Source organism: Plasmodium vivax, chromosome 14 (genome assembly GCF_000002415.2).
Source record: "Plasmodium vivax chromosome 14, whole genome shotgun sequence".
Classification (NCBI taxonomy): Eukaryota; Apicomplexa; class Aconoidasida; order Haemosporida; family Plasmodiidae; genus Plasmodium; species Plasmodium vivax.
The window spans coordinates 107,963-123,893 of NC_009919.1; the positions used below are offsets into that span (position 1 = coordinate 107,963).

At 31.8% G+C, this 15,931-nt stretch overlaps 3 protein-coding genes across 3 annotated transcripts, besides 10 other annotated features; 1 reads left to right on the top strand and 2 right to left on the bottom strand.

Moving 5' to 3' along the window:
- Positions 1-2,629: 2,629 nt before the first annotated feature.
- PVX_121925 (hypothetical protein, conserved) lies at positions 2,630-3,115 on the top strand (the record flags this gene model as incomplete). Its single annotated transcript, XM_001616898.1, has 1 exon — positions 2,630-3,115. The coding sequence occupies one exon, from the start codon at positions 2,630-2,632 to the stop codon at positions 3,113-3,115; it is 486 nt and encodes a 161-aa protein (XP_001616948.1).
- Positions 3,116-4,471: 1,356 nt separating this feature from the next.
- Positions 4,472-4,492: a microsatellite.
- A 109-nt stretch (positions 4,493-4,601) lies between these two features.
- Positions 4,602-4,718: a microsatellite.
- A 1,044-nt stretch (positions 4,719-5,762) lies between these two features.
- Positions 5,763-5,783: a microsatellite.
- A 485-nt stretch (positions 5,784-6,268) lies between these two features.
- Positions 6,269-6,288: a microsatellite.
- Positions 6,289-6,753: 465 nt separating this feature from the next.
- Positions 6,754-6,773: a microsatellite.
- Positions 6,774-6,925: 152 nt separating this feature from the next.
- Positions 6,926-6,950: a microsatellite.
- A 341-nt stretch (positions 6,951-7,291) lies between these two features.
- PVX_121930 (hypothetical protein, conserved) lies at positions 7,292-9,791 on the bottom strand. The gene is made up of 3 exons (XM_001616899.1): positions 9,432-9,791; positions 9,048-9,296; positions 7,292-8,805 (listed from the first exon to the last, which is right to left on the bottom strand). The coding sequence occupies exons 2-3, from the start codon at positions 9,213-9,215 to the stop codon at positions 8,098-8,100; spliced, it is 876 nt and encodes a 291-aa protein (XP_001616949.1). The 5' UTR covers positions 9,216-9,296; positions 9,432-9,791; the 3' UTR covers positions 7,292-8,097.
- Positions 7,845-7,869: a microsatellite.
- A 1,502-nt stretch (positions 9,792-11,293) lies between the features above and the next one.
- Positions 11,294-11,315: a microsatellite.
- Positions 11,316-11,888: 573 nt separating this feature from the next.
- PVX_121935 (hypothetical protein) lies at positions 11,889-14,467 on the bottom strand. The gene is made up of 2 exons (XM_001616900.1): positions 13,954-14,467; positions 11,889-13,669 (listed from the first exon to the last, which is right to left on the bottom strand). The coding sequence occupies exons 1-2, from the start codon at positions 14,029-14,031 to the stop codon at positions 13,034-13,036; spliced, it is 714 nt and encodes a 237-aa protein (XP_001616950.1). The 5' UTR covers positions 14,032-14,467; the 3' UTR covers positions 11,889-13,033.
- Positions 12,301-12,320: a microsatellite.
- Positions 12,514-12,533: a microsatellite.
- Positions 14,468-15,931: the final 1,464 nt, after the last annotated feature.

Consider the following 15,931-nt stretch of genomic DNA (forward strand, 5'->3'; position numbering starts at 1 on the left):
AAAGAGCGCGCCCACATACACGTTTGAGGTGTACCCTAATTTTTACACTTTTACATGTGTATATACTTACGCACTTGCACATTTGTATGTTCGTAAGCTCTATTGTTTTTTTTTTGTCAAAAAGAGCGCCCTTCGATGCACATTTTTCTTGCTAAAACTTTTTCTCAAAACTTAATTTCTGAAATATCTATTTGGTAATAAAAATACCGATTTGCTATAAATCATGAAAAATAGTAACCGTGTTGGAGTGCGAAAAATTCATATGCACCCCAAAGGTGCACACGTACTAGAAAAGATAAAACGTCCTCGGTGAAATATAAAAACAGTTATGGTGTTAAAAATAATAATTCATTTAAAACGGATCTTTGTCAAGCGCAACGAGGAGTACTTACCTACTTCAGTACTTACAAAAAATTTATTAAAATTACTATATCACAATTTTTACAGGAACGGAAGGAGCAAGCGCAACTTTAGTGTTTCAACAGGGGGGCTAATTCTATGTTTACATAACTTGTTCCGCTTTTAAATCTAAGCCTTTTTTTTTTTACCCTCTACAATTTTTACGTTCCTTCCTCATAAAAAGGAACAAACTTTATATGTTGCTATATTTCATAGTAAAATTCTTGAAGTGAGAGTATGCATGAGCAATGAGTATGCACATTTCAAAGAGAAAAAGAAAATTCCACTGCCAGAGGTGTAGTATTTTATCCGGGTGCACATTTCTAAAACTTTCACTTCTGATCATTCCGCCCTCTTATAGTTTTATTTACCCTATTAACCTTTTTTTTGTGTACAAATTTGATATAATTATTCAAATAATTTGGGTACAACTGTGTTGAACTCAATTTATTTTTTTTTTTTTTCTAAACCTGTTTATTACCATTCTGCTAACACTCCTTAAATGTATAGCTCACCAAGCATAGAACACATAAAGCAAATATTAATTATTTGCTTTTTTAAAAAATTGTAATTTTGTTTTTTTCCCTCCCTTTTGGTACTATTTGAAGGAAATATAAATTTCGATAAAAAAAAGGGGAAGGAAAAAACAAAAAAACATTTATTACGTATAACTATTTATTATATCTACAGATTAAAATAAGGCAAAATCGAATGACAACTATTTAGTTCACAACAACTATTTAGCTCATTATAACGGGTATAATATTTTTTTCGAAAAAAAAAAAGTTCACAGCAATAGCAATTGGGTGAGTGCCTATATATTACGCCTTATCAAGCCTTACTTTGAGCCTTCAAAGAACAACAGTACTTTATGCGCAAAGGGAGGAATTCAAAAATTGTTCTAGAGCATTTACCTCCCATAGAAATAATCTTCTCTTCATTTCTTTGCTATCATATCTTATCACATCTTATCTGATCTTTTTATTTTAAAGTAATTCTTTATTTTTCTTTCCTTCTTCCTACGCATGCGTATTTTTTTGAAGCCAAGAAAAGCAAATAAAAAAGTTGTAATAAAATACTCAGCCAAGTCGAATAAGGCTGATACTTATGAAAAAGGGCTTTCTTCTAACATAATCATATGTTCATTATTAATACATTATAAAGTACACTATTTGACGAACATGTAACGGGCTAACTACATGTATATATGTATGTTTAAAAGAATAGCTAAAGCTATAAGTACTCTGTGAAAAAAAAAAAAAAAAGCTAATTCCTAGCAGTTGCTACAGAATTGCAAAATAATTTGGCTAAGTGGCACTATAGCAATAATACCTTCAAAACAACTTGTTCAAAATGAAAAAAACAAAAATTGATAACTATATTTAAATTAAAAAAGTTTTTTTTTTTAATGTTAGTTTATTCATCTAAATAAATTATTATAATAGCATAACCTTCGCTTACAACAAATATGTATACATATATTTACATACATATGTATGTATAAATTTTAATAAAACACTTCTTTCAATTTTCTCTACTTCATAAATGCCTGCAACAACGATATTGTTTTATTACTTCCGTTATTATAAATTTTTATTTTCTTAAAAACGTGCTTCCGAGCGGTTCCACATTTATAAGCTAAACGGACTATACATATTTATATACATATATAACATTAGTTCTAATATAACGGGAGGCAGCTTTGTTTTTACTACCAAAGAAGCGTCATAGCGATATTGAAGAATTTCCTTTTTAAACTATTCCTGCTATATAATTTGTGAAAGAATTGTATTTAAGAAGACTGCCTTTTTATAAACACTTCTCACATATTACAACCAATTCTGTTCGCAAAATGCAAAAAACAAGAAAAAACTCTACCGGCAAATCAGCCGCTGCCACCACAACGTCAAAGGGTAAAAACGCAAAAGTAAACATGAAAACCCTCGCCCTTAACGTCATCTTTGTGTTGCTCCTAGTATGGAAATATAATTATTCCTTCGGTGCAAAGTAAGATTTAATTTTTTCGAAAATGTTAAATAAATATTTATGTTTTTGAGTTTGCCTCTCCGCTATGCGCTCATATATATGTTCGCATGTTATGTGTGCACCTTTAATCCTTCCAACCTTTGTGCTCACACGGGGTATACTTACATCTCTATGAGCAATCTTTTATAAAAAGGACGCAAAAATCATAACGGATTTATTCTTTTTTCCCCCTTGTAGCACCCCTATGAACAGCTCAGTGGGAACGCAAAATATGTCTCAAGATTTACCAAAGCAACGATTTGAAAGGATAATGGCAGAAACGCTTGTACATCAACCATATAAGGAAGATTTTGCTATAGGCACCAGAATTAAACATAACAGTGCATATAACACTGAATCGGATGATACCAGTGCACATAGTGAAGAACTGAAACAATTGTGTACCAAAATATCATCAATATGGAAAGAATCAGTTGAAGATATGGAAAAGGAGTATAATGAAAAAACACAACAAGTAGAAAAATCATGGAGGGAAGGAATATGGAATAATAAATGGGCCAAATACTTAGAACATGTACATAACACCATTCAAGTAAAGCTGAACGATTTGAGTAAAACTCCACATGATACTGAAGTTAATATAGCATTTATGCTATCCTACGTTATTTCCGTCTTTGCAATGTTTATAGAAGAGGTTGTTGAAGATGCGACGAGGCTAGGTAAAATGTAATCTCGCGTAAGAAGGCACGACAAACGAAGAAAAAAAAAAAAAATGCCTTATCATAGACCAAATAGAAGACATGCTGCATTACACGGGAGGTAAAACAACTCCACATATTTATCGCTCGTAAACGAGTCACCACAAAATGATCAACAATTTAACACCGTTGAGCATACCTTTTCTCTGCAACTGTTACGAAGAAATGTAGCATACAACACACACCGCTATAACAACCAACGAGGGCGTCCAATGTACACACGCTTTTGTACACATGATAAATTATACAAATCTATTTTTTAAAGAAGAAAAATGGCACTTTAAGGACCTTCCTAATATTATTATACTCAGCAGCTATACAAATCCACAAATCGATAGATCATTTTATCAATACCTATTACATTTGCATCTGAAAAAATGCAGCTCAGTTTTGTAAAAATTACTTGTCAGAGTTGAAACAGAAAATATACTTCCTAATTATTTTCCCCATTTTTTCCGTGTCCCTTTGCTTTATTGCTAAACCGTCTAAGTGTAACATCTTTCAGTTGATTAATATACATTTAAGCGTAGTTCCTGTTCGTCAATCGCCACCCGTGTTGCATGAGCATATGCTGTGCATGCATAAATACATTTAATTTTTATTTATGTATGTATGCATGTATGCATTTTTTTTTTTTGCAAAAAAGACTTCTCAATGAAAATAAATTACATATGCACGCCTAGAAAGCGCCTAAACATCCTTTGGCATGATTAAATGAACGCCTTCATGCGTCACGCTGGTGTAGAGAGATGAACTCACCTCATCTAAGTAAAAATAGACCTTTTCCATACGACATTGAACTCTTGATAACATTATTTTTATTCATCACCGTCTTAAACGAACGCTTCATATAACCATTGCTTGTGATAACCGCATAATCATATAACTGCCTATATCTGTAGGAGTTTATAAATGTTAAAGGTAAAACGGTATACCCATAAAGCTACCAAATTCTGTAATGGAAATTATTCTTAGAGCTATCTTGCCACGGTTATATTACCATAGTGGTATTCGTGATATTTGTGATATTTGTGACATTTTTGATCGTTTTAAATTTGTATAGGTCGACGTTGAATAAAAAGTATGATCAATCCACACAAAGTCTACTCTAAAAAATATATTTTTCATAATAAATTTTGTGCAGCTATAAATCCGCACCTAAGGTGCCAAGATTACAAAACATTAGAACATGTCCATGAAGAAAAAAAAAACAAAAAAAAATCTTTTAAAGTATACTTATTCTATAGAGTAAATAAAACGTCACGTCTTATTTAAAAATGGACGCAAAAATATGCGTTTCGTTAAAACATAAAAGAAATGTATACATTTTGGAAAAACTAAAAATGCATAAGGGGTTATTAATTAATTTAATTATAATATGTACATGTAAGCTTCGTTTCACATAAAACGTATAATTCTAGACAAATATCATACGAGTGTACTGTTCGTATAACTACTATACACAAAAAAAAAAAAAAAATTAACAACACTATTATGTGTGCATATATTTATGTAAGCATACACATGGTGCACATCGAACACGTTCACTCTCAAAGCATCCATTTCAGTTTTCTTAAGAACGAGTGATCTTACGGCATCCTTTGAAAAGTTACTCTGCGGGTGGCTGTCTACCTACCTGTGTAAACCACATTTTAGCCTTTCACTGACGCAAAAAAAATACTTATCATATCAGCAACGTTTAATCACCCTTGGAATTGTACGTGTAATTTATCTTCAGCACTTTTTTTAAAAGAATTAATCCTATTACGATAGGCACCGATATTAGCAACGTAAAGCCTATAACACAAGGGGTGTCACACTTACTAATTAATGCAACACGAATTGCAGCTGCTACGAATACTATAAGTACAACAAAATATTTGTTGTCGGACAAACATTGAGCGATTTTGCCACAGAACGTTTTAGGTATTTTAGCGGGGTCTTCAAACTCGGGCACCATTTTTCGAAGTAAAAAATTATCCACGTTAGCATTTATCTTTTTTATAGCACCGACAAATTTTTGACCACACGATTTTTTTCGAACTTTGTTTTTACGAATGAAATCTTCTAAGCTTTCCTTTTTTCGAGAGGCATATTTTTTTTGTAAAAGCTTTTCCTTTTCCTCTATACTTTTGAAAACATATGAATTCTCGTTTAATCCTGCTCTCCCATATTTTAACACACCTCTAAGAAATTCCTCTTGAACTCTTGGCTGTAAAGCAAACATTTTTAGAACATGAAGCATTTTTACATTAAAGGAGTGTTCCATTTTGAACATATATGTCACTAAAATGTGCACTGGACATGTGCACATGTATATATATATATATTTAACAAGCCACATGACGGCGCCATCCTACATCAATGGCAGAACAAGGTGACATCCAGACGATAGGGGTGAAAGCGAAAATGATACGAAGAAGACACGCCATATTTATGGATTTTTATTCCCCCCCCCCTGCCGCTCTGGTTCTGGTAGTAATTACACAAGGTAAGGTTGGCATATATGGTTGTTCATTAATTAAAAAAAAAAAAAAAAAACATGAATCTAAAAAAATACGTTTTTTCGATATTTTTCACGAATACTTTGACATCAATTCCTTTGTACAATTATTAGCATTCTCTACGGTACAGATCATTCTCTTAAATCGGGATTTTTCTCATTTTTTTTCATCATGCGTTTTTACGCATAACACCGCTTTGTGTGTGTACTAAAATCAACGTTCCTTTCCATTTTAGGAAAATGAAAATTGCTAAAATTAATCAACTGCGCCAAAACTGTTTTGGAAGTATACAAGTACTCTCATAATAAAGTTCCTTCAAAACATTTCCGTCCAATTTTTAACGCAAAACTTTATAAAAGTGTAGCGGCCAATTCTTGGTATCACAACTGATTGCACCAATTACAACCAATCGGGTAAATACAAAAGGGATATTCAAACAAGGGGGAGAAAAAAACAACTTAAAAATATTTTTTTTCTTTTTTTCTCATTATGATAAATTCATCTCTTTTCCATAAATTTTCAGAATTAGAAAAAGTCTCACAGTGTAAAATAATTACGTAATGTAAATTTGTGAAATATAACCTTTTAATATATACGATATGTTACAAAGTTAAACGAAAGGGCAAAACTTAAAAATATAAATCTGTAATTTTGGATAATGCAGAAAAGTGCTAATTTCGAGCAAAAGGTACTTGCAAAATGATGAATTGTTCGTTCGTTCGTTCGTTCGTTTACATCTTATTGCTGGTTCCTCTTAACTAATACCGCGCAATAATGGCATAAATGGGAGAAAAAAAAGAAAAAAAAATGAATAACCATCTTGATCTAATTTGATGATTTTTAAGTATGCCAAAATAATGATATTTCACACCAGTGTGTGCATGCGAGTATACATATAAATAGGTGAATTACACTTTTTACACCCAACATATTTGAGAGAAAGGCCATAATTGAGCTCTAATTTTTTTTTTTTAATTCACTTAATATTGTAACCGGGAACATTTTGCTGAATGAAAAAATATGATAAAATCGCAATAAACATAGAAAAAAAAAAGAATCCTTTTCGGATTATTAGATAACTCTCTCTTTGTTTTTCTGTACACTACCCCCTTTCTGCGTCTTCATGAATGATGTAAGACGTAGTTAGGGTTACATATCATGCTACTTTCTTTATATGCCACCCAATGAAACACCATTATTAGCAGTTTCATTCCAAATAACGGACAAGCGTTTCCTCACAAATAAACAATTCAACACAGGTATAACAAATATTATAATGAAAAAAGATGAAATCCAGCTGCATCATCAAGTTATGCGTTACGCACCTTGCCACTTCTATGGCAACTCCCTATTTATTTTTCTTTCCCTTTTCTGGATTGTCTAGATTCCTTTATAAAAAAATAAACTACACCATTTTTTTTATCTTAAAAAGGGTAAAAAAACGGGTAACCTTAACCTATCAAGCGTGTACAACATTTATTTCGTGCACAACGTGTACATAATTCCTGTAACTCTCACGATTTGCCATTTTTCTTACACGGGATAAGTGCGTCACATGTTATACGCATTTTAAATGGGCAGAAGGGATACATACCGAATGTGCTTCACTAAAATACACAAGCGTGTATTCCCTCTCTTAGCTTTTCATTATAAAATCAATTATTCAAAGGTCCTCATAACAGTTAATAGGGAGAAAATGAATTTTCATTAAACGGTGTATACATTGTATATATATATTTATATACACATATACCCACCACATATATATAGGGGGAAGAAAAAAAAAAAGCTTTAATTTTTAAAAATTCAAGTAATTGATTAAATGGTTTATAAAAAGTAGTTGTGTTTCCATTAATCATTTCGAAAAAAAGATGTAAATTCATAAATAATATTCACAAATACATTATGTGTGGTTTTCCAAAAAAAAAAAAAAACGAGAAAAAACGATATATCTTGCGAGGACATTTTCTGCTTAACAACACTACATCAATAATTTAAATGGCGAGATAAAATGGGAATAATCATATGCACGGAGATAGATATGTATATCTATATAGACGTATGTAATGTAAGCACGTGTACAGCGACGTCTTAACATATTCGAAAAAAGTACCTCAAGAAAAAGATGAAAATTTTTACAAAAACCATATTATTTTATGTATAAATTTTCAATATTTACTATGTACTATACATTGCATCATTTTTGTGGAGACATCGAAAAAAAGGTGCGCTAAAAATGCTGTGCTTATTCCATTTTGATAATTTTCTTAACCTCTTCCGAAGTTGCATCATAATAATAGGTGTCATATTATATCCCTTTTCTAATTCACTTCGGTATACACTATATATTATACATTCTACTTGGTAATTGTTTGCTTCCCTTGTAATATAGATGGTAGGGTTCTTTTTTTTCCTTTTTTTTTTACGCACCCCCTCTCTCTGGGCTGTTTCTACTCATGGGCACCTTTAAACTTATCCTTTGCTTTTTTACCAGTATATCCGGCATCGTTATAGCTCTGGTTAGCATTGGTACTTTGTTTTTTAATGTCATCCATTTTTTTCAGCTTAAAGAAGATATAAGTCATTGTTACCAAAAGAGATGTCAACAATATGTTTGCCAAATGCTTCTTACATCTTTCGGATGTCAAAATGGAAAGGAGTAATAACAAAAGTGGTGGAGTTATGATGGTATAATTCTGGGAGAAACTATTGATAATCTGCGTTTTGGTATCTGGGTTTTCCATTAAATTGATATCTCTATTAGCTTTGTTAACTTCATCAACAATTTTGCTTTCAATGTTTAAATCGATTTTTTCTAAATAGCTCTTTACATTATCTGAGAGGGTTCCCCATTCAACTGCATTTTCTACCTTATCCCAAATGACATCTTTCAAGTCTTTTAATTTTTGTTCAATGTCGATATTTAGCTCGAAAGGTGGTGCTCCTCCAGCTTGTGGGTTTTTGTATGAAGGTGGGGGGGGTACACCTTGTGAAGTTGATGGGTACGGTTGACCATGGACGCCCTCTGGCACATAAGGTCCATGTGGATTTGGTGGATAGTTTCCGTGTGGATCATTTGATGCCAAGGATCTGTAGAAAGCTGCGCTTTCTACGCTTCCGGCAGTGTACGCCTCATCATGCGAACTGTTGAAGTTGGTCTAAAGGGAAAAATAAAACGTAAAAGCATACGTATGATAATTATTATAATTCTGAAGCAAAATTTACCTCATGCAGGCTTCGCCTGTGAAGCACAAAAAATATGCGCTTAATTTCTCCGCATATATGCAGCCTTCTTGTGCAAATCCACGAACAGTATGACGAAAGAGAGAAAGAATTAGAAACATCATTTTTCACGTATAAACACATGTAACAACTTCTTAGCTTTTCATATAATACTTACATGGCTATAGGAACATTGTGAAGCCCAAATCAAAAGGGAACAGGCGAAAATCTTGGAATAGAAAAAAATTGAGTTCATTCCTTCCTTCTTTGGTTGATCTTTTCTTGAGGCATTCGCATCAGCCTTACTTACGCTTTTAGCAACGAGCATATTACATCTATAACTCATCTTGCCACTTGAGGTATTCTTATTTTTAATAACAATTTCTTTTGGGGGGGTTTTGCTTTAAAATTTTAAAATAATTAAAATCTGCAAATTACAAAATCGTATAGAATAAATTAATAGGTATTGGTATGCAATTGTAATAATGATTTTGTTTAAGGAACGAAGATAAAATATATTCCTTAAATATGTACTATATTTTTTTAGTAAATAAATTTTTACTTTAAAAAATAAGATAATATATATTTTTTAGCAAAGTTGCAGGAGATAACAATTTTCTAATTTTATATAATGCTAATTTTATTTATTAGATAAACATAAACAGCTTTAACGTTTTAATTTTTTTAATAAAAAATTCACGTTTAATTACTTTTTTTTTAGTAAAAATTATTAATTATATGCAATAAAATAATTCAATATTTTTTAGATAAAATATTTTCAAAAAAATAAATTCAAATGATAAAATTTCATTAGGCGTTATGTCGAAATGAAAAAATATATAATATACGAACCTCCTTAGAATGAAAAGGCACGAATAAAAAATAAAATAATGAAATATTGTTATTACGTGTTTATTATATCGTCACTACATATATGTCCACTGTAGAACGCAGAAGAATAATCAATTTTGATATAAAAAGCGGGGTTTGTCAATAACAAGTATTTATTACATATTAACGGTATCTTTTTTTTTTATTATATGTGGCTAGGCTTTTATAAAAAAATAATTTTTGTAGAGCACTGCACTAATAAAACCCCTAATATATAAATATAATAGTTTTTTTTTGAATACCAGCTTAATGTTATCAATCCCTTGTAGGTTTTGTTTTGTTTTTTTTTTTTTGGCAATAGCGTACACTAAAATGTTGTTGTCATTAAAAAATATATTTTATTTTTTTGCGTAGAAAAGTATGCATATATATAATCATCAAATATGCTTGCTCGATACAATCCAATCATTATAACAATTGCATAATTTTTAATAGACCACCTAAGAAATGAAAAATAATACATGCACGAATTTATTTAAAAAATAAAAAAACCCTATACCTGATGAGGACCTTTTTTGAAGTTATTATATTATTTTTTTTTTTATATATAACAATATTATCCCTACATTTTTATATATAATAAAGTAAGATTAAAACATCCTTTCGACTAACGCGCGAATTGCCGCAAAATAAATATTCCTTTTTTTTTTTTTAAATAACAAAAATAATAACAGATTCAAATAGTTACCATTGTGACATTTCTTTGCTTCTGCTATACCGCGCGAATAAACCACCTTTGACTTATTAACAAATATTTTTATGAATCAATTTTGCATTATTAAAAATAACAACTGTATGAAGAACAGGATGAATGCAAATCTCGTCCTAATGACGCAGTAATGTAATTGTTCTTTAAAAAACTCGCTTGCTCTCTTTAACTGCACTGGCATATATCAACCCAGCTAGTTACTACTCCCTATACCTAGTAATGAAAGTGCTATTCCGTTTCTATATAGTTAAAATGGAAAAAATATATATATATATATATATATATATACTAACACCTCGTGCAATCAATGGGAATAATATGATAAACAATTCGGTACTAAAAGGGAAAGAAAGCTCTGGACCTAATGAGAATAAATATAATGTTCTCGCACGCATGCTTTTCAATACAGACGGTGTTCCTTTTCATTTGGTGCAACACATTTATGACACTTCCTGGTTTTATTTCCTTTTTGTGGGTATAACGAAATTTTGCAGTTTCTCTCAAAAGAGAGAAAAGATGCTCATCCATTTAGCATACTGATTCCTTCTCCTCATAAGGAAAATTAGCTGTCCTAATATGAAACGGGTTTACGAATAAAGTTTTTGCCATATTAAATTATATTTGCCCCTTTCCTTTTTTTTTTACAACGCTGTGCGCATTAATCTTTTAGTCCTTGTAAATTCTCAGCGTAGAATAAGGGAAGCTACGCGCGAATTAGCAAATTAGCCAATTAGCAAACTAGCGAACGTGAAAATATGAAATGAGGCATTTACCAAAAGACTGTCTAAGTATAAGTAACCTTTGCGCAATTCCGGCACGCACAACTTACTGTGTGTAACAGTGTTACGGTTCTACAGGCAGCTCGCTTTGCCTACTTTCGTGAAAAAAAAAATGTGTTTTCTATATTTCTTAGTTGTTAAAATGGTTCCCAATACTCTGTTCTCCTAAATCGTTACTCGCTTCAATAGCATATGAGCGGTTAAAGCAAATTTGACAAAAGAGCGTTTTTAAAACTTACAACCTTTAGCGCACCTCCTACGTAATTGTAAGAACATCTCTATAAAGAATGCACTGCTTTGTAAGACTGTAACGTAAGGCCTCATTTAAGTCGTATATTCTTAAATATAAGATTCCCCACATTCTGATAGCCGACCACCTGTTGCTACCACAAAATTGCACTTTAAAAAAGTAGCCTGTTTATATGCTCAAGGAGGGACATAATACCTCCATTTGATAATCCTCTTAAAAATGAATAAAAAAAAAAAAAAAGAACTCCTCAATAACGTAAAAGGAGATACATATGAGCGCTTTAAAGAAGTGACGCATCTCCGGCTTACGAATAACTACATAACGAAATGGTTATCTAAATAGCAAAATGACCTCTTCCTTTTCTGTTAAACATAAGGGAAGATACATATTATCATTTTTCATGCCCTATTTGCTTGGGTACACCTAAAACAGTAGTGGCCCCCCTGTCCATTTTACAGTGCTAAGAAATTCGGTCTGTGGTATGGCGCAGGAAAATGCAGAAATAATGGTTCGTTCAAGTCTTGGAAAAGGATTTATTTCATACATACATGCATATGAATTTATATAAACACATACACGCTCCTTTTTAATTTTTTCGAAACGGATTTCTTATAACTACAGGGTGAAACTCATGCAATCAATAAACATATGAAGAGTGAATACGTTCAATAAATAGCTAAAACGTGTGTCTCCTTGGTAATAAAATAAAGTATAATACAATACAGTATAACATAGCAATATAACACAACATAATATAAGCAATATAACATAAGCAATATAACATAATATAATGTAATGTATGGTAATGAAATATTATACTATATAGCACAATACAATATATGTGAGAAAAAAAAATAAATACGATCGACCTTTGACTCAGAGATGCACAGAATTTACGACAGGAGCGAAAATGAAAAATGTAAATTAATTCAGCACAGTGTAATTCTCTCAAAAGGAACGCTTCATAAATCGTATAAAGAAATGCGTGCCCCTAATGAAGATCAATTAGGGGTACATATATCTTCATAAAAAATACGAACCCCTCCTTTTTGATCTTAATTCAAAACATGAAAATGGTAATTACATCTGGACGTTCTACGCAATTCTCTACATTTCAAAAGGGTTATAATAGCACATGTCATCCATTAAATGAAGATCGTATTTAGTTTATTTCGTCACTCGTGAGCATAGGGGTCCCAAAATTAAGCTCTTCACATGTTGCGCATAAAAAACCTACTAAATCAAATCCTATAAGCTTATACTTCCAACCGCTAATTTGTTCCAAGTCTGAGGAGCTTCTCTCTTTCCTTAGTTTGATATTACTCAAAATGCCTTTAAAAATATTTCAACTTCAACTTGGTTGCTATACGGGAAGAAATGTCCATTTGTTAAAAGGCTCATTTATAGTTTCTGCATTCCTGATTTTCCTCTAATTTTTGTTCTTTTCCTTTTTCTTTTCCTTTTATCTTTTCCTTTCCTTTTCCTTTTTCCTTTCCTTTTCCTTTTCCTTTTTCACCCCCCGTTTCATGCCCTGCTTAGATTTTCTTGAAGAGTAAGAAAATTAAAACGAGCCCCATAAGGACGAGTCCACCAGAGCAGGAAATTAATTCAAATGGGAACATGAAGAAGGCCATAACAGCTGCTAGAACACCGGCTCCGAAGAAAAGAACTGACATTTTCTTTTCCATCTTGCGCATTTTAGACATCATTTTGTAGTCTTCGTACTGTAAATCTCTATACAAATCCTTGCATATGCCATGCAATTTCTGGCACTTTCTTCTATGCTTCATACGTCTGCTTTCGTTTACCTTGTCTTTGATTTCTCTTTTAATTTTTTTTCTTGTCATTGGGTCCATGTTTTTGATATAATCTTTTGTCTCTTCAAATTTTTCCTTAAAAGATTTATCACTGTTTGTCACATGTCTGATGTATTCTTTAAATGATTCCAAATCTGGGTCCAATTCTTCCTGGTCATCTAAACTGAAAGAACTTGAGTCCATTTCTTCTCTCCTTTCATCTCTGTCATCACTTACACGTGAACTGGCTAAGCTTTCAAAGCTGCCATCATCCATTTCAGAATCTAAATCGCTTACTGAAAGCAATCTAGATACTCTTAACTGCATACCATTTTGCGCATTTTTTGCTCCATTGTTCACGTTATGGCTTAAGCCCTAAAAAGGGGGATTACACAATGCGTAAAAAGGGGGAATGCATTTTTATCTTTCAAATATAAGCGAGGCGCTTTATTACCGCGCCGCATTAGGGGGGATGACATCACATGTAGAGCAAGGTGATGGGGAAGCGCTCCCATTACAGGTAGAAGTGTAAATACGTGCATATATTACATACATACATACTAATATATATATATTTATATTTATATACATATCTATACACTACATGTACGTGATGTACATTTTTGCCAAGTAGGCTGAACGCCTGTGCGCATTCTTACCTTTTCATTATCAGCGGCGCGCAATATCCAAGCGCAGAAGGTGAATACAAAAATTTTAGCAAGTAGAATTCTATACATTTTTTCAGAAAATAATAATTATTTAAAGTTATCGTGATATTAGCTGGAAGGAAATTTTTGTGTATTTTTTATTAATAGTATGATAAATGTATCTCGCAAAATTAGCTAACGCAAGGGTATTTTTTTTTTTTATAATTTGCAGCTTTAATTTTTTAAAAAATTAAAAATTAATTTTAAATTTGCTTTACTACTATATGGAAAAATAAATTTTTCACTACTGCTTCTGCCGAAAAATAAGTTGCTAATAGCTTTTCTTTTAAGTGTACTTGTTCTAGTAAATACGGAGTGCGTAAAAAAATAAAAATGTTTAAAAAATGGCGAGATAAAAAACTAAGGAGTACTAATAGAAATAAAATATAATAATTATTATAATAATAGTAGGAATAATAATAGAAATGATAACAGGAACGATAATAGGAATAATAATAGGAATAATAAAAAATACCACTAAAATGCTAATGTTAAAATGAATTGCAATGTAAACATAACTGTGGAAGATATGAGTACTAAATAACAACAATTAAATTGAAAATCTTGCCAAATAATATGTGAATGTTAAATGGCAAGTTGTTACATCGCATAGGGGGAATATTTATCACATTGTGAAATGCTGCGAAATGGCATTTATTTAAATAGGAAGTTACGCGCGGTGCATATTAAAAAATAGCGTTACGTAAAAAAAAAAAAAAATTAAATAAACAGTAAGCGGGCGAGCGGGCGAGCGATCGAGCAAGTGAACGAATGCATAACAAACGCTACAATAATTTATCACAGAAATTCAGGAAAATTGCGCAAAAGGGAAAAAAAATCAAAATCAACGAAAAAATCAATAAATGGTGTTATTTATAAATGCCAATTTTTATTGTGAAAAAAACGTATGTGCCAGATTTGTATAATTAACAAATGTTTATCTCACCTATTAAAAGGTCGCTTACCCCGACGGGGTATGTACATTAAATAATCCTGTAGCAATGCAATACGCACCTTCGGGCAATGGTATTTTTCCTTTAAGCAAATCTTAGAGGAAGAAAGGTTTTGTTCTCCCCCGTATTTAAAATTTTGTCAATAAAATTGTTTCACGTTTAAATCAAACAAAGTACAAAGGGAATAAAAACGTGAACGTTTTCTATGCTAAAGGAAACAGCGGTATTAGCGACTCTTTTGAGTTATTTCCCCATCGTTTGAAGTTCCCCTCCCCCCCCCTAAGCGCTGAAACGTATGTGTTTGTGCATATAATATGGTAGCGTGTGATCTACATAATCCCAACCTTTCTACATTTAAAAGCAAAAAAAAAAAAAAAAAAACAACGTCCCATGTGCCTTTACAAGCATGCATAATATTATAACTTTTGCTAAGAAAAAGGATGTAGAACATTCCACATACCAATTACAAATGTACCTGCTCGCACAGCTCACAACTTACAACCCGGGAGGTGTAAAAATTAAAGAGTGAAAACGCCATAGACGCGCTTAAACGCAGAATGTCCATAGCATAAAAAAGCAAAGTATAAAATAAAATGGCAACATGACAAAAAGAACTGCACTAAAAAAGAGTAGATGTAAAAAAATTTGGGATGTCTAAAAACACCGATTCATTGTAAAAATGGCTGTTCGTGGGGAATACCTCCTTATTTATTAGTAGCACAACTCTAAGGATAAAAGTGACCATTTTGCATGTACAATTTGCTTGGAGCACACCAAAAAAATAAACACCTACCCATCGCTAAAAACGTAGTGATCATCAAATTAGGTGATAATCCTTAGTTCTACAAAAAAATAAACCTCAATATAGCACAAACCATATAACTTAAATAACCATTTTTAGCATTGTTTAAACGTGAATTTTTAAGTTCACGTGCAGTTACTGCAATGGAGGTTACAGTGTCTTGTGCTTCATGGGT